An 18356-nucleotide genomic window follows, 5' to 3' on the forward strand; every position below is an offset into this window, starting at 1 on the left:
TTTTTTTATTGTTATGGCATTACTAAATACTACTAAACAAGTTTATACTATTCCTCTGACTATTTTAGTGATATAATATATAACCTAATTTAGTTCTAAATGTGAAAGTGTTCTATATACTGTAAAAAATTTCATAACGTTTAATAAATGTGAAAGTGTTAGAGCATCAGCAATGGTGTGCTCTCACACAAGCTCTCTTTATTAAATATAAATACAATTAATTATAAATTAAGAGAGAGAATGTAGAAGCGTTGAAAAAAAAACCGTAATATCCTCTCACCTTCTTCTCTCCAAAGGCGACTTTTTCAGAGTTTCAAGTCCGCCGGCGCGTGACCTGCGCGTCCGTTGCCGGCCATCCTCCTTCTTCCCTATCTCATTTTTATTTGCTCATCTCTTTCTTTTTCTGTTGGTGCTGATATGTTGGAAGCACTGGTTAAGGTCTCGCCGCCGGCTCCCTAGTACTGCTACGGGGAGAGCTTGTTCCGGTGTCTTGAGATTTTTCACTGGTGTAACTACGAGGCATCGCAGGTTCTAAAGCAGGTTGAGTCGGTGTTTATGGGTTTAACTTTCGACAGATCTGATTTTCCATTTCTAGATCTATTCGGAGTCATAGCGGTGACGGCGCGTGACGGGTTGGTTGCCTCTCTTCTTTATTTTCCAAGTGGTTTTGTTGCGGATTGGGTTGTTGTGGAGTGGAGCGTTCGATTTCCTGGTTGTTGAAACTTGGTATCATGTTTTGGTTCTTGAAAATACAGAATTTTAAACTTATTTAGCAGACTTTCATATATGGTGTTGAGTTCAGTGATTGCTTGCCGTGTGTTTAGAGCGTGTCAGGAGAGATTGATTGGCAAGACTTCATTCTGTGGTATTAGAGTAAAGCTTCTATCGAGGGTGAGTGGTCGTATGAATGCGGCACATCCGTATCCGAAGGAGGTGAACCGAGTGAGTGTTCCCCCTGTTGGGTTATGAAGTTTCAGGTATTTGTTTTGTTGGACGTTATCGCTTGACGGGCGTAGGCAGCAGCGATAGTCGTGTGGTGTGGGTGTTAGAAGTGGAGGTTATCGTATGGCGTGCTATGGGCAGCAACGATATTTCCCCGATCATTGGTCTTTACTCGGTTCGAAAGTTTGTGAAATTGTTGTTTAAAATTCTTTTGTGGTAGTTTATATGAGTTTCGGACTATTTTTCAGCTTTGTTTCAGTAAGTTGCTCCGGTGTGGGCTTTAGTTGTCCCGATGTGGACTCAAGTCGCCGCTTCTTATGGGCTTTCGGTTTCTGGGACTATCTCGTTTTGTCGCCGATGTATTATGTATGAACTCTTGTATTTTATGTTGGAATAATAATATATTTGACGGAAAAAAAAAAAAGAATGTAGAAGCGTTCTATACCAAGAACATGTTCTAACAAATATTCTAGATGTGTCATCATTCTAATGGTCTATGTTAGGCCTGGGCGTTTTTAACTTAATCCGAAGTATCTACCTAGATCCGAATCAGAAAAACCAAAACCGAATTCGAACTGTTATACAAAAATATCCGAACGGGACTTATGAGCTTAGTACTTTGGTGTTTGGTTATAATCCGAACCGAACCGGCATCCGAACTAGGATCCGAAGATATCCGAAATTAGTTAAATATGTTAAAGTTTGTATATATTTAAGATGATTTAGATATTTTAAGATATTCAAAATATTTTTTTAGTTTGTTTTAATTGTTATTTTGAATACTTTTTAGTTAATTTAGATAATTTAACTAATTTTTAATTAGATTTGTAAATAATTTATATATTTAGAAAAAAAATTGTCAATTTTTAAGGTTTTAAAAAAATATTTTTGGACGATTTTAAACATTGGTTACATCCGATCCGAACCGAACCCGAAAGAAACCGAACCGAAACCGATCTGATAATTAGTAAAATCTGAATGGTACTTCTGAGTATAACACCGAAAATCTGAAAATCCGAATTATCCGGACCGAAACCGAACGGTCCACCGAACGCCCATGCCTAGTTTATGTTTTTAAAGAAAATTAAAAACAAATAATTAATTAAACAATATTATTTAAGAATATGTGCATGAGACTTATATCCGAGATCCGTTATCCAATCTGGGATTTGCTTCGATCCTATCCGAAAAATGGATATCCAAGGCGTCCGGATCCGCATCTTGATTTTATGGATTCGGCGGATCCGGATAATGAAAATTTAGGTCTGGATATCCGGATCCGAACTTACTATTTATTTAAAATATTTAAATTTTGTTTATATTTATATATGTATACTGTATATAATTTTTTTTATAAAATAATGATTTTATTAAAATTTTATTCAATTTTAATAATTTTTTTATTTTAAAAAATTAATAGACTAAATAAATTAAATAAATCATTTTAATTAGCTAGTTTTTAATTTAATTTATTTAAAAAAAAAATACGGATCCGGATATCCGTGGATATTCGAAAATATCCAGAAAACCCGAATCCGGATAGCAATTTTACGGATAAAATGAATCCAGATCCGGATCCGGATATCCGATCTGTCCCAGGTCTATGTGTTAGAGCAAACCATTGTTGATGCTCTTATGATATCAATTTTTCGTTTAGCATTTACTAAATGTTAAATTATAGACCGATAAGATATAACTTTTTTCGTATAGCATTTAATAAATGCGAAAGTGTTATGTTTTTTGTCAAAGATAACCAGCCTTAATATACAAATTAACGTGATGTTCTCTTTAGTTTAAACCAACCAGACTTTCAATCGTTTAATAGGAACCAGAAAAACTAGTCATCATCAGAATATCAGATCACGATTCGAAGCTCTTTGCAAATTATTTTTTATTGAAAATATCATATTAATTCTCATACTCCCAATTCTTATTTTTTTTTTCACGTGGAAAAGATAAGCCAATATACGCTGCACTATTAAACTAAACTGTAATACAGTGAAATTGTTGGGATTGCGAAATTCCATGTCCAACTCTATATTCTCTGATTAGTACGATATTGTCCACTTTGAGCCTAATTGGCAAGCCGCATGGATTTACTTTTGGTTTTCATCCCAAAAGGCCTCGTACTATTAGAGTTGGACATCTCTTTATATATTAGACATTCCTTGTCTAATTCTCCAATGTAGGACTTAGTTTGTTATATCACATTCTCCCCTTCAAACTAAGGATCACATTCATCTCGTGTTCCACAACTGACTTCCAGAATCTTCTGACTTGATTTCTGCCACACACCTCTCATTCCTAACTCATAGGATACCCATTCATCACTCATTCATCACTCAAAGGGTATTTCGGTCTTTCTTGCAGATTTCTCGTCAACCGGCTCTGATACCAATTGTTGGAGACATTGGTAGAGGTCATAGAACTGACTTGGATGATGGAAAGAACGTGGCAGAACATATATTTTATGATAATGAAAAATCAATTATGTGGAGTTCAAGCAAATAAGAGATTCTTGTGTTACCGTCATGTGCAGCCGAAGGCATAGCAGGGACTGAAGCTATGGAACAAGCTATATGGCTTCAAGAGATATATTGGCATACAGCTGAGAGTGAACAGAGAAGCGATATTGTGATGAAAGCATTTGGGAAACTGAAGCTCAAAGAAATTAGAGGTATTGATGAAGACTTGTCGAAAATGGATCTCAAGCTTAAGGGGGAGAATGTTGGATTAAGCTTGAAAGAAAAGGAAACTTGAGAAATAAGTTAAAGACCTAATCCTACCGAGTTATGAAAATTAGGAATATTAATATGTTTAGGAGTTATCTAGATATATTACCTAATAGGATTAGGAGTTATTAATCTCTATATAAGAAGATGCAAGAGTCTTGCATAACTTATGGTTTAGAGATTGAGAGATTGTGAGCTTAAGGTTTTTGAGTTATTTTTCCTTAAGATAATAAGAGAGTTATTCTGATACCAATTGTTGGGATTGCGAAATCCCATGTCCAACTCTATATTCTCTGATTAGTACGATATTGTCCACTTTGGGCCTAATTGGCAAGCCCGCATGGATTTACTTTTGGTTTCCATCTCAAAAGGCCTCGTACTATTAGAGTTGGACATCTCTTTATATATTAGACATTTCTTGTCTAATTCTCCTATGTGGGACTTAGTTTGTTATAGGGGTGGGCACTTTACCCGATATCCGAAGTGGCATCCGAACCCGAACCGAAATCCGAACCGAAGTAGCAAAATACCCGAACGAGTATTGAATAAGGAGAGATTGGATACCCGAACCCGAACGGATAATACCCGAACCCGAATGGATATCCGAAGATAACCGAACATATGTATAATTAACCTTATATTTCTAGTTTATATCTCTCATTTTATATAAAATATTTATATTGATACTACACATACTTTAAGTTCATATGATATACATACAATTACAGAAAAAATAATTTGTTAATCACTTAAAATGCATGTCAAGTTTTTTATTTCAAAAATTAACAAAAACTTACATAAAAAAATTTAAATTAGTGCCTTTTTAGTTTTAAAATGTTATGTCCAAATCTATTAACCATTCAATCTATTAAAAATAGAAAATTAGTTAACTAAAAGTTATATTTTTAAATACAACAAACTTGAGAAATAAAAATTTTAATATTTTTTTCAAAATCTAAATATCCGAACCCGATCCGAAATAACCGAATCCGATCTAAAAATACCCGAACCCGACCCGAAGTACAGAAATACCCGAACGGGTTCTAGACCTCTATACCGAAATACCCGAAAATCCGAAATATCCGACCCGAATCCGAACGGGTACCCGAACGCCCACCCCTAGTTTGTTATATCACAGAAATAACTTAACAGAATCATGTTCATAGACGCACATATATACATATAAAGGTTATGTAGCTCTAGTGGTATTCTCATTATGGAAGATATACTCGAGTAGCCAATGAAAGATCGACTGGTGCCAAATCACTTATACAACTTATTAGAATAATTCTGTCAAGAATAGATATCGCATTTGACTCGAAAGTAGTGAATCAAGATATGATCATGATCTAAATTTCTCTTTATTGATAATTGTATCAACTATCTACTGGGCGTGTAGCCATTTATGAATTCATATTAGGCTTAAGCATATTAAACCGAAAGAGTACACGCTAATTAATTATTAAAATTTATATACTTTGAGGCACACGTTAAAAATATATACGTATATCATTAACGCCTCAATTATGAGATGTCGTATACCGTAAGTAAGCAAAGAGAATACGAACTCCTAGTTGCCAATTCGAATAATTGGTAAAAAGTCGAAACTTTTTAATATTCGTGTTTATGTATATTTAGTATGTTGAAAAAAACAATATATACTTAATTAGAACATAGGTTCGACAAATAAAAAACGTGCTCATCAATGTTAGATAAAAATTAAAAATAATACTAAGAATAAAATATATACTACGCGTTTGAATGATAACCTGAGTAACCTCTTTGACGTAATCCGTTGATTAGTGATTTGAAAACAAGGTATATTGTGGACATATTAGTTTCACTAGGCCTTTTCCATGGTTTTTAGCAAGTTTTCATGGTTCTTAGTTTTACTTGAAAGTGTTTTTCGTTTTTAGAATTTTAATGTTTTAATCATCTAAACTATTAAGGCAGAAGTACAAATAATACTTACTCCTTAAAGTTGCACAAAAATTACATTCTAATGCCACTGGAATTAAAACACAGTAGTTTTATCTCCTTACTAAACGTGATTAAACCTACGACATTGCCCCACATAATAACGGCGGCTTTCGTCGAGCTCTCCTCAGCTATAACACCAGCCTATGTACTCTCTCTCTCTCTCTCTCTCTCTCTCTCTCTCTCTCTCTCTCTCTCTCTCTCTCTCTCTCTCTCTCTCTCTCTCTCTCTCTCTCTTTTTTGTCTCTGAAGTCGCAAAGTTGATTTATTTGATATGTGATTTGGGGTTTTGAAGATGATCCCTGGTGATCCAAAGCAGCTGGAGATCCTTACTGTACTTTCTTCGTGGGTCGAATCTCCTCTCATCTTACGTCGGAGGAGACTCTTCGTGAGGTAAGAGTATGTGTTTTATACGTGGAATTACACTTTTGTTGTAGGAGTGAGGATAAAGGCTCTTCTTTACAGGCTATGCATAAATACGATAAAGTTAAGAGCTTTCTGCTGGTTAAACACATTGGTAAAGGCTTTGCAATTGCTCTGCTTTATGATCTTACTTCTGTTGGTTTGTACACATATTGTCTTAGCATAACTGTGTTGATTATACATTATGTTGTTACATTTCGATTAGTGAGGGTGCTTCACGAGGATATGCTTTTGTGGAGTATGAGCCTGAGAAGGAGATGTGTCGTGCTTACGAGGTACTAGGTGATGCTTACTTTTTTTTTGTTCTTTAAAGCTGTTTGAAATGTACATTTTCTGTATCAACAGTGGAGTTTAGTTGTCGGAAAGAAATGTTCTTTTGTGATGGTTTCTTGTAGGATGCTCATCATTCATTTATTGATAGTCGAGAGATTATTGTTGATTATAAGAGGCAACAATTGATGCCTTGATGGATGATCAGGTGAGTGCCATTCTCTTACTATCCCCTAAGAGTTAGGTCTTCATCATCCCTTAGATTAATCTTTGTTATTCTTCTCTGGAAAAGGAGATGGACTTGGTGGTAGGAAAGAATCTGGACAACTTCGTTTTAGAGGATGAGAAAGACCTTTTTGTGCTCCCTTTGCTCTCCTTCTTTTAGCATGTTCCAAACAACTATAACCAGCAGAGAGTATCCAGCTTCCACCAGAGGGAATATTATATCACGGACTTATTGGAGAAAACAAGTAACTATGCCGGCTAAGCATAGACTTTGACCCATGGGTATACCTTCCTAATATATATGAACCACATATATATTTTTGTAAACGTGAGGAAGCTCTAAAACATTCAATCTTGGAGAAAACAAGTAACTTTGACGGGTTTGTTATAAAGCTTGCTCCTTTATATGATCTTGACCAAGCTCTAAGCCTGGCTCAAGTAGCCGTATGTGATCTTCAAAGTTCTAGAGCAGACGGTAATTGTATTGCTTGTGGACTGTGGTACAAGTTAAAAAAAAAAACACATGATGGACTCTGAGTCATTCTTTTCCAAATAGCCACTGTGTTTTTGTTCTTTACAAAACTATACTGAAGTTTTTTTCTCAAAAATTGTGGTACAATTGTTTTTTTTCGGTTACTTGCTTTCATTATTTTTTATGTTTCTGTCTAAATAATTTATTTGTTTTAAAAAATCAATATAAAATTTGAACTTATATTTAACTATAAATCCCAATGTTAATAGTATAATTTCGTAAAACTATAAAAAACGTTAATATCTTACAATTTAATTTTTATTTTACCAAAATCGACATAATCTCATAGTTCATAAATAGATGCAAAACACATTGAACATAACACATCATTGACAAAACTTATGAATTTATAACAAGAAAATAAAAATAATTGTTTATGACATTGTTAAAAGTTAAAAACATGAATAAACCCGTGCGGGTGCACGGGTCAAAGGCTAGTGTTATGTTTATAACTTACACTTTACTTGTTAATTCATATTTATATAGTTTCAAAACGACCATCCTAACCGAAGTTTGTTTTGTTAGCTTCTGTTTGTCTTGCTCAACTTGTAACATAGTTCTAAATTTCTAATGCACAAAATGTTAAAAACATGCCTGATCCCAGCAAACAAAACACGAATCGGTTTGCTTCAAGCAACGAGATGAATCAAAGTAGCCTTACACATACGAGGTTAATCCCACAAACAAAACAGATCAAGCTAAGCCAATCATGCATTGCAAAAAACAACCAGACAGCACTTACAGTGCTCATACCGAAAAAAATAAATAAAGTGAACCTAACAAATCCGAAGTTGCTCTAGAAAGTCTTCTACTACATAATCCTGATTGGCAGAAACAAAGAACAGATTCGGCACAAGAAGAGTCTCTTTGCAGGTCTGTAGATGTCTCTCTCATTTAATCTTCTTAATGATGTCCTCGATGACTTCTTCCATATCAAGAGCCTTCATTGGTGCAAATGGACGTTTCATCTCCTACATAGTGAGATAAAAAATGATGTTAATTTTTCATTCTAAACTAAGATCGAAAGGTAAACATAATAATAGTGTACATTCACAATAACTAACATACTAAACATGACCCTGCTGAATGTAAAATGACGAAAAGCCAATTTATATTGTTTCAGTAGATTTTCATTCTCATATCCATATAAAACAAGATGTGTTATGCAAATTAGTACAACTAATAAACCTCACCCAAACATAACAAATCAGATAAGTGAGACGAGTTGAGATTTGTTATAAATAGAATGGAAGTTTTACCAAAAGACTGATGAATGTTTCGCCACCTTCCTTCCGGATCTCAAAGCAACCGCGCCTTGGCTGTTCAATCACATCAGAAGAAATTTTTTTAGCCAAGGTCAAGATTTGTTAGCAACCATAACGTTCCAAACATGCTTCAACATAATCGAGAATGGTGACATTCATGACAATACATTCAACAACTGCAGTAAAATAAATACCTTTTCAGGGTTAAGAGTCACAGTGACGCCAGGAACAGCTCCCTCCAGACCTTCCTTCACCTGAATGGCCCTTGTCTTGAAAGCATTGCATTGTTTACTTCAGTAACAGCTCCCTCCAGACCTTCCTTCACCTGAATCTATTAAGGTTTCAAAACGATTTGTGTTTGAATTGATTTGGGAAAGTCTTCGTTTGTAGTTAGTGTTTGAAAACGATTTTTGTTTGTAGTTCAAAGAGGGTTGTGTTGTGTTGTGTTGTTAAGATTTCGACTCTGTGATTCATTACGATTGGAGTGTTGTGTTCTTCAGATTGTTTACCCAGAAGTACTATCTTCTTCTCATAGATTAGTATTACTACTGTGTGCTCTGTGAATTCTTTAATGTTGTGAATTCTTTACGGTTTCAGATTCTTTTCAGATTGTTTATAAGTCAGATTCTTTAATGTTGTGAATGTATAGGAGAACAAGTTCGATTGTATAGGAGAACAAGTTGATTACTTTTGATGTCTAATTTTTATCTTGTAAATCTCTTTCAGGTGAAGGAAACATGGGACAAAATTATATCGAAGGACTCCTAATTAGATATACCATTGGACAAACATTTTTTATTAGAATTCTTAACTATTAAAAAAAAATTATTAAAATAATGCTAAGAACTCCAATGGTGTTATCACCATTGGAGATGCTCTCAGGCGAGAAGGATTCGTGCTAAATTATTTGGGAGAAGAAAGAAAGTTTGTTCGATATGGATAAGGAAGTGACAATGTGGGGGAAATGGGCAGTGGGGAATTGACACGTGCCCTGATTCCAAGTGAAAAGGCTAGGTATCACGTGCGCCCATCATTCTAATATGTGATGAAGTAGAGAAACGAGCAATCAGTAACTGACAGCTGTCCAAAGTCGGTAGAAAAGTATGAGAGAACACGTGCGCCCATCATTTTATCCATTGTCTTTCCCAAACTATTGGGGACCTTCTCTAATTGCATATCTTTTTTACTTTCCCTCTTTAGATTTCGTCCTGCTTGAAATTATCATTGTATTTCATTATTGATGTATCTATATTATCATAATACTTATGCATTTAATCATGCATCTATTGGTCTTTCACTTTTTTTAGAACATATTGTTAATTACATTTAACAGTCACTTTTTATGACAATATGTTATCATGGAATATGATTTAATCCTTTAATTACGTATACAATTTTTAATTACAAAACACTGAATTAATGTATAAAATTATTGTATATCAAATCTCTTGAGATATCAAATTTCTCATATGTATATTTAATTTAATTACTTATATTCCGCACATCATATTATTTGAATGCTAATATTGGACCAAAACTAATATGTTTCGCATTATATAACAGTCAACTTTGAAATCAACCATTCAAATACATTAAAATCATAAAATGATACGAGTCATTAGAAGGGCTCTAGCTTGAGACCACTATAAATTGACCTAACACAAAACACATACAAAATAAAACAAACCACGAACAAATTTATACATGATACATATAGATATATCAGCGAGAATGATTGGAGAGTATCAAGACTCAAACTGACCCAGTTCAGTTTTGATGATCGGCTACTACATGTCTCGGACATGGAAGACGTTAGGGTTCTTGACAACGATATCATACATATGAATAGAGTTAAACTTTGAGAAGTCTCGTGGGAGAGAGATAAGATCGATGGATGTTTTCTTGTGGAACTGGAGGAGATGATCGGCGTTGTCTCCATAGTAGTACCTCTCCCATCCAAGACCCTTCAAGATCCTCTCAAGAGATCCGTACGAAGAGACAACCTCACTGGTCGGAAGATGGACAAGGATCTTCCTCCTCATCCTTTGCTGCTGGCTACCACCGGAGGAGGTAGAGTCCGACGAATCTCCGGAGGATTGGTTGTAAGGATTCTCAACCAGCCTCATCACTCCGTTCTTGTTGAACACCCACACACCAGACATTGTGATGATGATTGTTTATGAACTAGGTTTTAGTTTTTTTTTGTGTGTGTGTAAATTTGTTTGTATGCCTGCTCTTCACAATGAGCTTGTTGATTTTTGATGAGGACAAGGAAACTGTGTAGAGGGTTATATATATGTTAGTAAAGGGGCCATGTCTAGATGCTGATATATTTTATATTAATATATTTATATGTTAAATTTAGAATTCCAGAATTCTCGAAAGGGACGGAATCTTATCTATCAATCTTCCACCATTTTATATATCACATTTGGGCGCAAAAGAATAACTATAGTTAATTCCATAAAATTAAAGCTATTTTTTCCAAACCAGATGTAGGTAACTTATACTTCCACAAGGGGATGGGAAAAATATCCAAAATCCATTGTCTGATCATAAATTCAATCTGATCCAACTCAAAAAAATACTTGAGGTTTACGATATCCAATATAGATAACTAAATTTAAAGACGGTTTGGATCCAATCGACTTTTGTATAATTCTATATAGTGAAAATATTATTTCACATATTAACGAAATTAAATGGTTTGTTATTTTAATTAATAATTAATATATTATTTCTATAATTGCTGTTTGCGAATAATACACAAATAAGTTGATATTGATTAAATGAGAGTCTAAGACATATAACCAATTTAATGCTTCATTTTATAGAAAAATAATGTGGCCTTAATTAAACTTTGTATATGTGCTTCATACTTATAGACCAAAGTTTCTTACATAACAAATTAACTTTTTTCTTCATCTTAATTCAGTTATCCTTTTATTTTTTTAAGAAAATTACTTTAGAAACTCTCTTTTATGATTTTTAAGTTTTTATTATTCCCTTTTTTTCTCTTGTAAAGTATAAAATTCTATGTTTGTTCTGTAGTCATGTAACATAGCAGCAGAAGCCAGAAGGCGTGGTCTCACGTGAATTTCTAATGATCCTTACTGTCCTTTAGTCTTAGACAATTAAGGTCTCGTCTTGCGAAATTCTTCTTTTCTAGAGCTTGGGCGGATAAGAGTAATTCTTAAACCATCAAATGATTTGTCAGGGTGGGTAATTTGTTTTCCCTATATATTATGTATATTTCCCCTCGGTCTATTATTTCCTCTATCGATCTTTGTATAGTAGGTAATAGATACTTTGGTCCTCGCTCACATATGCATGTGATAATGACTAGGTTCAACATCAATATTATATTCTGTTTTTAGATGGGTCTAGTATATAGCAATAAATCATAATAATGCAATGTATATTCTATATACTATTCTTTTTTTTTTAATAAAATTGTAAAAAGATGGACAAAAAGTATACACAAAAAGAAAAATGAAAGAGAAAAGAGAGACATTGATGGGGAAATAAGGGAAGTGGGAGCGAAGGCCCTCGTGGGAGATGATGCGAAGCCACACTCACTCAGCCCTCATTCTCTTCAGCACTCACCACTCAACACAACCACAAACTTTTAGTCCTTTTGTTCCTCTTTTCATTTACCGTTTTATAAGGTCCATCCTAAGTTGACAGATCTATATTATGCTTGATCGTGCAACGTTTAATCTATTTTTTTTATTGAACATGTTGCTGATAATTTACTTTGTGGTAATCAGGCTAGCATTCTGCGACCGATAATAGTTTCTATTTTTTTATTGTTATTGCATTACTACTAAACAAGTTTATACTATTCCTCTAACTATTCTAGTGATATAATATATAACCTAATTTAGTTCTAAATGTGAAAGTGTTCTGATATACTGTAAAAAATTTCACACAAGCTCTCTTAATTAAAATAAATATAATTAATTATAAATTAAGAGAGAGAATGTAGAAGTGTTCTATACCAAGAACATGTTCTAACAAATACTCTAGATGTGTCATCATTCTAATGGTTTATGTTTTTAAAGAAAATTAAAAACAATCTTTTTTCACGTGGAAAAGATAAGCCAATATACACTGCACTATTAAACTAAAAATTAATACATTGAAATAACTTTAACAGAATCATGTTCACAGACGCACATATATATAAAGGTTATGTAGCTCTAGTGGTATTCTCGTTATGGAAGATATACTCGAGTAGCCAATGAAAGATCGACTGGTGCCAAATCAATTATACAACTTATTAGAATAATTCTGTCAAGAATAGATATCGCATTTGACTCGAAAGTAGTGAATCAAGATATGATCATGATCTAAATTTCTCTTTATTGATAATTGTATCAACTATCTACTGGGCGTGTAGCCATTTATGAATTCATATTAGGCTTAAGCATATTAAACCGAAAGAGTACACGCTAATTAATTATTAAAATTTATATACTTTGGGGCACACGTTAAAAATATATACGTATATCATTAACGCCTCAATTATGAGATGTCGTATACCGTAAGTAAGCAAAGAGAATACGAACTCCTAGTTGCCAATTCGAATAATTGGTAAAAAGCCGAAACTTTTTAATATTCGTGTTTATGTATATTTAGTATGTTGAAAAGAACAATATATACTTAATTAGAACATAGGTTCGACAAATAAAAAACGTGCTCATCAATGTTAGGTAAAAATTAAAAATAATACTAAGAATAAAATATATACTACGCGTTTGAATGATAAGCTGAGTAACCTCTTTGACGTAATCCGTTGATTAGTGATGTGAAAACAAGGTATATTGTGGACATATCAGTTTCACTAGGCCTTTTCCATGGTTTTTAGCAAGTTTTCGTGGTTCTTACTTTTACTTGAAAGTGTTTTTCGTTTTTAGAGTTTTAATGTTTTAATCATGTTATGTTTATAACTTACACTTTACTTGTTAATTCATATTTATATAGTTTCAAAACGACCATCCTAACCGAAGTTTGTTTTGTTAGCTTCTGTTTGTCTTGCTCAACTTGTAACATAGTTCTAAATTTCTAATGCACAAAATGTTAAAACCATGCCTGATCCCAGCAAAGAAAACACGAATCGGTTTGCTTTAAGCAACGAGATGAATCAAAGTAGCCTTACACATACGAGGTTAATCTCACAGAACAAAACAGATCAAACTAAGCCAATCATGCATTGCAAAAAAAAAAAAACCAGACAGCAGCACTTACAGTACCGAAAAAATAAAAGTGAACCTAACAAATCCGAAGTTGCTCTAGAAAGTCTTCTACTACATAATCCTGATTGGTAGAAACAAAGGACAGATTCGGCACAAGAAGAGGCTCTTTGCAGGTCTGTAGATGTCTCTCTCATTTAATCTTCTTAATGATGTCCTCGATGACTTCTTCCATATCAAGAGCCTTCATTGGAGCAAATGGGCGTTTCATCGCCTACATAGTGAGATAAAAATGATGTTAATTATACATTTCTAAACTAAGATCGAAAGGCAAACATATTATTAGTGTATACTCACAATAACTATTAACTAACATACTAAACACGCCCCTGATGAATGTAAAATCATGAAAAGCCAACTTATGTTGTTTCAGTAGATATAGCATCATGAAATACTGATGAATAGTTGATTTTCATTCTCATATGCATATAAATTGAGATTTGTTGTTGTTATTAATAGATTGGAATTTTTACCAAAAGACTGATGAATGTTTGGCCACCTTCCTCCCGGATCTCAAAGCAACCACGCCTTGGCTGTTTAAGCACATCAAAGAAAAGCCAAGGACAAGATTTGTTAGCAACCATAAGTGACAAACATGCTTTAACATAATCGAGAATGGTGACATTCATGACAATACATTCAACAACTGCAGTAAAATAAATACCTTTTCAGGGTTAAGAGTCACAGTGACGCCAGGAACAGCTCCCTCCAGACCTTCCTTCACCTGAATGGCCCTTGTCTTGAAAGCATTGCATTGTTTACTTCAATAACATCACAAAAAAAAAAAATCTTCGATGAGAAAACAAAACATAACAACCAGATGCAAATCCTATCTCTTTCCCATAAGACCATCTTATCATTACATAAAAGACAGAGAAGCAAGCTCACTTCATTTCCTCAGCATACTTTATAAGAAACATTATGCAGAAAATCAAGACGAAACCATAGCAATCAGAAATGAAAAGCCCTAAACTTAAGCTCTTACCAGTGCTCTATAACAATCTTGGGCTTCGTCGGGTCTTCAACCTCCGCAGCTTCTTCTTCCTTTTCCTCATCCTTCTTCGCCTTCTTAGCTCCTCTCCCAGTCTCAGTCGCTGGCTTCTTCCTCTTCGGCGACGCAAGCTTCACTTGCTTGGTGATGGATCCAGCAGCTTTAGCACCGTCTGGTTTAGTAGCACTTCGAGTTTGGCGATCCATGCTCCGAGTCACTCTCGTCGAAGTCTGCGTCAAAGGTTTCGCCTTTTCTTCTCCATCTCCCTTACTCTTCCTCGGCGCCATTGTAAGGAAAACGAAACACAACAAAGAGACAAGCTTTCGTTGAAAGACAACTCTTGAGACCTGAAGTGAAGATGTTCTGTCTCTCTGACTCTTTTAGTTTTTTTTTTTTTGGTAGATTGATTTAAACGGACGGTTAAGATGTAGTCCCACTTGTTCTGGAAGGGTTGAGAACTTCTGACCGTTCGATTTGACTTAAGGGACCAGGAGCGACGTTTGATTATGATCTCTATATAGTGCGGTACAGTTGGGTTTCCAAACGCCTTGCCGTTTTTTGCTTACTAAAGGATATGACTACTTGCCGTTTTTGATTCACACTTTTTTTTTTAAAAGCTTTTTGTAGTTCTGTGGATATAACCATCAAATATGTTAGCGGTTGTATAAGTATAGATATGCTAAAAGATCTAAAGAAACATTACTTTATGAATCGAAATTCAAAGTTTTAATAAATAAGCTAGCAACTTCTCAACGCTAATGTTTGTTATCATAAACAAAATCAAAAACACTCAAGCTATTCTTGTTTGTGTCTGTGCCAGGCTCAAGACCCAACTTTGAATCACAGCAATATGAATGGTTTACGAGTATTTATCAATCACAAGGCGGATGGATGCTTTGGTAAGAGCTTAGACAAAGGACCATAACAGGACAATGTATCCCTTTCAAACCAGCGAGGTGTAGTTAGGGAAGAGATACATCAACCGGTCCAGAGTCTCGGGATTGAACTTCCGAGCAAATAGATAACATGGACGTTGATCTCCTTTCCATAGACACGGCCTTACTGTCGTCACTTTCTGCTTTACAGAATGGTTAATGGATCAGTGAAAAGACATCTCCAAGAACCATGTGTAACAACTAACAAGAAGAAGAAGACTCTGATACTTTACCTTTAAATCACTTGTTACATGGTAAGCAAGTTGGATGGACTGCACATCAGATCAAAACAGCAAACTTAGGTCGCTGAATATTTAACCGAGCATAGAGAAAGAGCAAGAGGGACCTTGATTTTCCTGAGGAGGTAAGGAGTGATGTCTCTTGCATTGTATAATCTCGGATGCCATTTTCCTTCTGACCAGTCAACATGTGTCACCGACCAGTTTGCTATTCCATTTGGATCAATCATCTGAAAGAAAAGAGATCTTTTAAGCATATAGATTTTATGATGGAAAGTGTAGTAAAAAGAAAGATGCAAGTAAAGAGTACACTTTACATTGAAGAGAGTTGGGAAATAATGTTCGTCCGCATAGCAGTTGCGTCCTTCCATCTTCGGCTGTGAGAAAACGTAAGCAGTTAGGTACAAAGTCGCTGGAAGAAAGAACTATGATCAGATAGAATATTAGCACATGCTACACAATATCGTATAGTAAGCTATTATCACACAGTATGAGAAACCATTGAAAACAAAAAGCTTGCTTACCCTACAGTAAAGCTTAAATTTTGTGTAGTAAAGACTGTCAGCCATGACGACTATAGCATGTCTCCTCTTCATTGAAAACCACTGGAAAACATGATTGCAGAGACGCAGAAGAAAACATCAAGCTTAATTAGAATCAACTTGAAAATAAATGCAATAATCATTATCAGGAATGAGAAGCAAACTTATTACATAACGCATACCTGTGAGCCCTTCCTAAAATCCTTCTTCTCAACCTCAGGCAACATATGTTGAGAATACCGACCATTTCCATGTGGTCCAGGATCCTCAAAACTGATAAAAAAAACATGAAAGATGAGAACACATACCACCAGAGGCCTTAAGTGATAGCGAGACATAGATATAGTTAAACTTACCAATCAATGAAGCTAAGGTTCGCGTAGATCAAGTGATTATAGATATAGTTAAAGTCAAACAGCGGTACACAACTGCCAGTAAAAAACAAACAAAGAAGATGGTAAAAGTATGATTTAGTTAATCACATCATGATGACCTTAAACCTACACAATATTATAAGAAAATGATTTAATTCAATCACCTACCTATCTGAAAGCAACACAAAGTGTTGGTTATCAGGGTCAATGAGAGCATGAGCTAAAAGCCTTCTTTCAGCATCAACCATCGATATCTGACCCCAAGCAACCTGCACCATATATCATCATATATCGTCACAACTAGTCAAAACTTTTTACATGAAACTAACTGAAAGATCCACCTTGTGACTGTGAATATCTCGACCAACAAAGTAGTTGCTAGTATGTGCAGGACTCTTCTTTGACGCGTGGACATAAATAGAAAACTTGTTCTCATGTCCCTGAAACAAACAAAAGGAGAATGAACCCACAGAGGCTCAAAACGAGGTAATGGAATGAGAATCTTACACGGAGGAACATTTCCCAGAGAGGCTCAAAAGGCAAAGCCCCTGGCGTTAAGAACATGAAAGCAATCTTGGGGTTCGCTGTCTTGGATTCAGGTAGATTCATGATCTCATTCGTCACAACCTGAGCTGCAGCTTCGGTATCAGTGAGTTCCCTCGAAGGCACGAACAAGAACTGTTGGTATAACTGACATCCAGGGCCAGAAAACATGTAGCAAGTCACAGAGTTCCGGGGAGGATAAATGAGTGCAGTGATGACAACGAGTGTAACAAGAGCAACCAAAGTGATGATCCATCTCGGGCCCTTAAAAGGAGGCCTTTGGCGAGACTCTGACATAGCTGCAAAAATTTTCTCTTTAAGCTAACCTTGAACTCAGCTTAGTCTTCATTCCCTGATCAAAAGTAACAACCTTTACATCATTAAGAGCTCATAAAGTGTTTTTTAATAATATACAGATGGTTGTCTAATAGATTATTATTCATTGAATAATGTGGATACAACTTAACTCCACAAAACCCATAACTCAAAATTCAATTTTTGTTTAAACAGGAGATCAAGCAAATGTAAAGACAACCAAATCATTCAAGGCCAATCGAGAGATTCAACATACTATAAGATCAAAGATGCAGTCTTTTTAATCGGAAATGAAAATTCAGTTTCAGATGCGTAGCAAAGATCATCACTTTCATCAAGGAAAGGAGACAGACACAGGATTCAAAGCGTAACAGAGCATCAAAAGATCGAACCATAAAAAATCGCTGGTGGCGCAGAGCCACTTAAGAAGCGGAGGATACGAACAAGTGGAGGCAGGAGAGCGATTGAGATAACCCCTGGATGAGAATCTGATGATCGAAGAAAGATTCGCTCACAGAGAGGGCTTAGTTAGCGAGATAATATGTCTCTCTCGTACTCTCTCTATAAGCACTAGAAACGGTCACTGTAGCTCCAAATGAGGAACGAACGAACGTCCCTTCTCTTTTCTCGTTTTTCAATTAAAGCGTTTTTTTTCAATTAATTACACTCATTATCCATATTAATTAGATTTTGTTTATTTGCTAATTAATTCGTATAATTATCAATTTATTTATGATAATATGTCCATCAAATCGCAAACAAATCAAATAAATTAGATTTTATTATTTTGTCATCA

The 18356-nt window shown here is 34.9% G+C and overlaps 3 protein-coding genes and 2 long non-coding RNA genes across 7 annotated transcripts; 2 read left to right on the plus strand and 3 right to left on the minus strand.

Annotated features, from left to right (window-relative positions):
• The first annotated feature begins 259 nt into the window (after positions 1 to 259).
• LOC117128203 lies at positions 260 to 1366 on the plus strand. The gene is made up of 2 exons (XR_004451424.1): positions 260 to 726; positions 825 to 1366. It is a non-coding gene; the product is annotated as an uncharacterized LOC117128203 (long non-coding RNA).
• Positions 1367 to 4593: 3227 nt separating this feature from the next.
• LOC117128195 lies at positions 4594 to 8073 on the plus strand. Its single transcript, XR_004451418.1, has 2 exons — positions 4594 to 5799; positions 5947 to 8073. It is a non-coding gene; the product is annotated as an uncharacterized LOC117128195 (long non-coding RNA).
• LOC103851913 (selenoprotein H) lies at positions 7712 to 15190 on the minus strand. Of its 2 annotated transcripts, none has more exons than XM_033279961.1 (4): positions 14607 to 15190; positions 14286 to 14382; positions 8361 to 8420; positions 7712 to 8072 (listed from the first exon to the last, which is right to left on the minus strand). In XM_033279961.1, exons 1-4 carry the CDS (start codon positions 14897 to 14899, stop codon positions 7992 to 7994), a joined length of 531 nt encoding a protein of 176 aa, XP_033135852.1. In that variant the 5' UTR covers positions 14900 to 15190; the 3' UTR covers positions 7712 to 7991. The 2 variants fall into 2 exon arrangements, with proteins under 2 accessions (XP_033135852.1, XP_009127051.2); XM_009128803.3 differs by lacking the exons at positions 7712 to 8072; positions 8361 to 8420 and adding exons at positions 13476 to 13835; positions 14095 to 14154.
• On the minus strand, positions 9893 to 10997 carry LOC103851928 (flowering-promoting factor 1-like protein 1). Its single transcript, XM_009128811.2, has one exon. It carries the CDS (start codon positions 10526 to 10528, stop codon positions 10154 to 10156), a length of 375 nt encoding a protein of 124 aa, XP_009127059.1. The 5' UTR covers positions 10529 to 10997; the 3' UTR covers positions 9893 to 10153.
• Positions 15191 to 15319: 129 nt separating the features above from the next.
• On the minus strand, positions 15320 to 18185 carry LOC103851936 (glycosyltransferase BC10). Of its 2 annotated transcripts, none has more exons than XM_009128817.3 (11): positions 17953 to 18185; positions 17210 to 17597; positions 17044 to 17142; positions 16871 to 16971; positions 16685 to 16756; positions 16511 to 16601; positions 16311 to 16391; positions 16104 to 16163; positions 15894 to 16016; positions 15781 to 15819; positions 15320 to 15687 (listed from the first exon to the last, which is right to left on the minus strand). In XM_009128817.3, exons 2-11 carry the CDS (start codon positions 17540 to 17542, stop codon positions 15556 to 15558), a joined length of 1131 nt encoding a protein of 376 aa, XP_009127065.1. In that variant the 5' UTR covers positions 17543 to 17597; positions 17953 to 18185; the 3' UTR covers positions 15320 to 15555. The 2 variants fall into 2 exon arrangements, with proteins under 2 accessions (XP_009127065.1, XP_033135622.1); XM_033279731.1 differs by having other exon boundaries at positions 17817 to 18088.
• Between the last annotated feature and the right edge of the window lie 171 nt (positions 18186 to 18356).

Source organism: Brassica rapa, chromosome A01 (genome assembly GCF_000309985.2).
Source record: "Brassica rapa cultivar Chiifu-401-42 chromosome A01, CAAS_Brap_v3.01, whole genome shotgun sequence".
NCBI classification, from domain to species: Eukaryota; Viridiplantae; Streptophyta; class Magnoliopsida; order Brassicales; family Brassicaceae; genus Brassica; species Brassica rapa.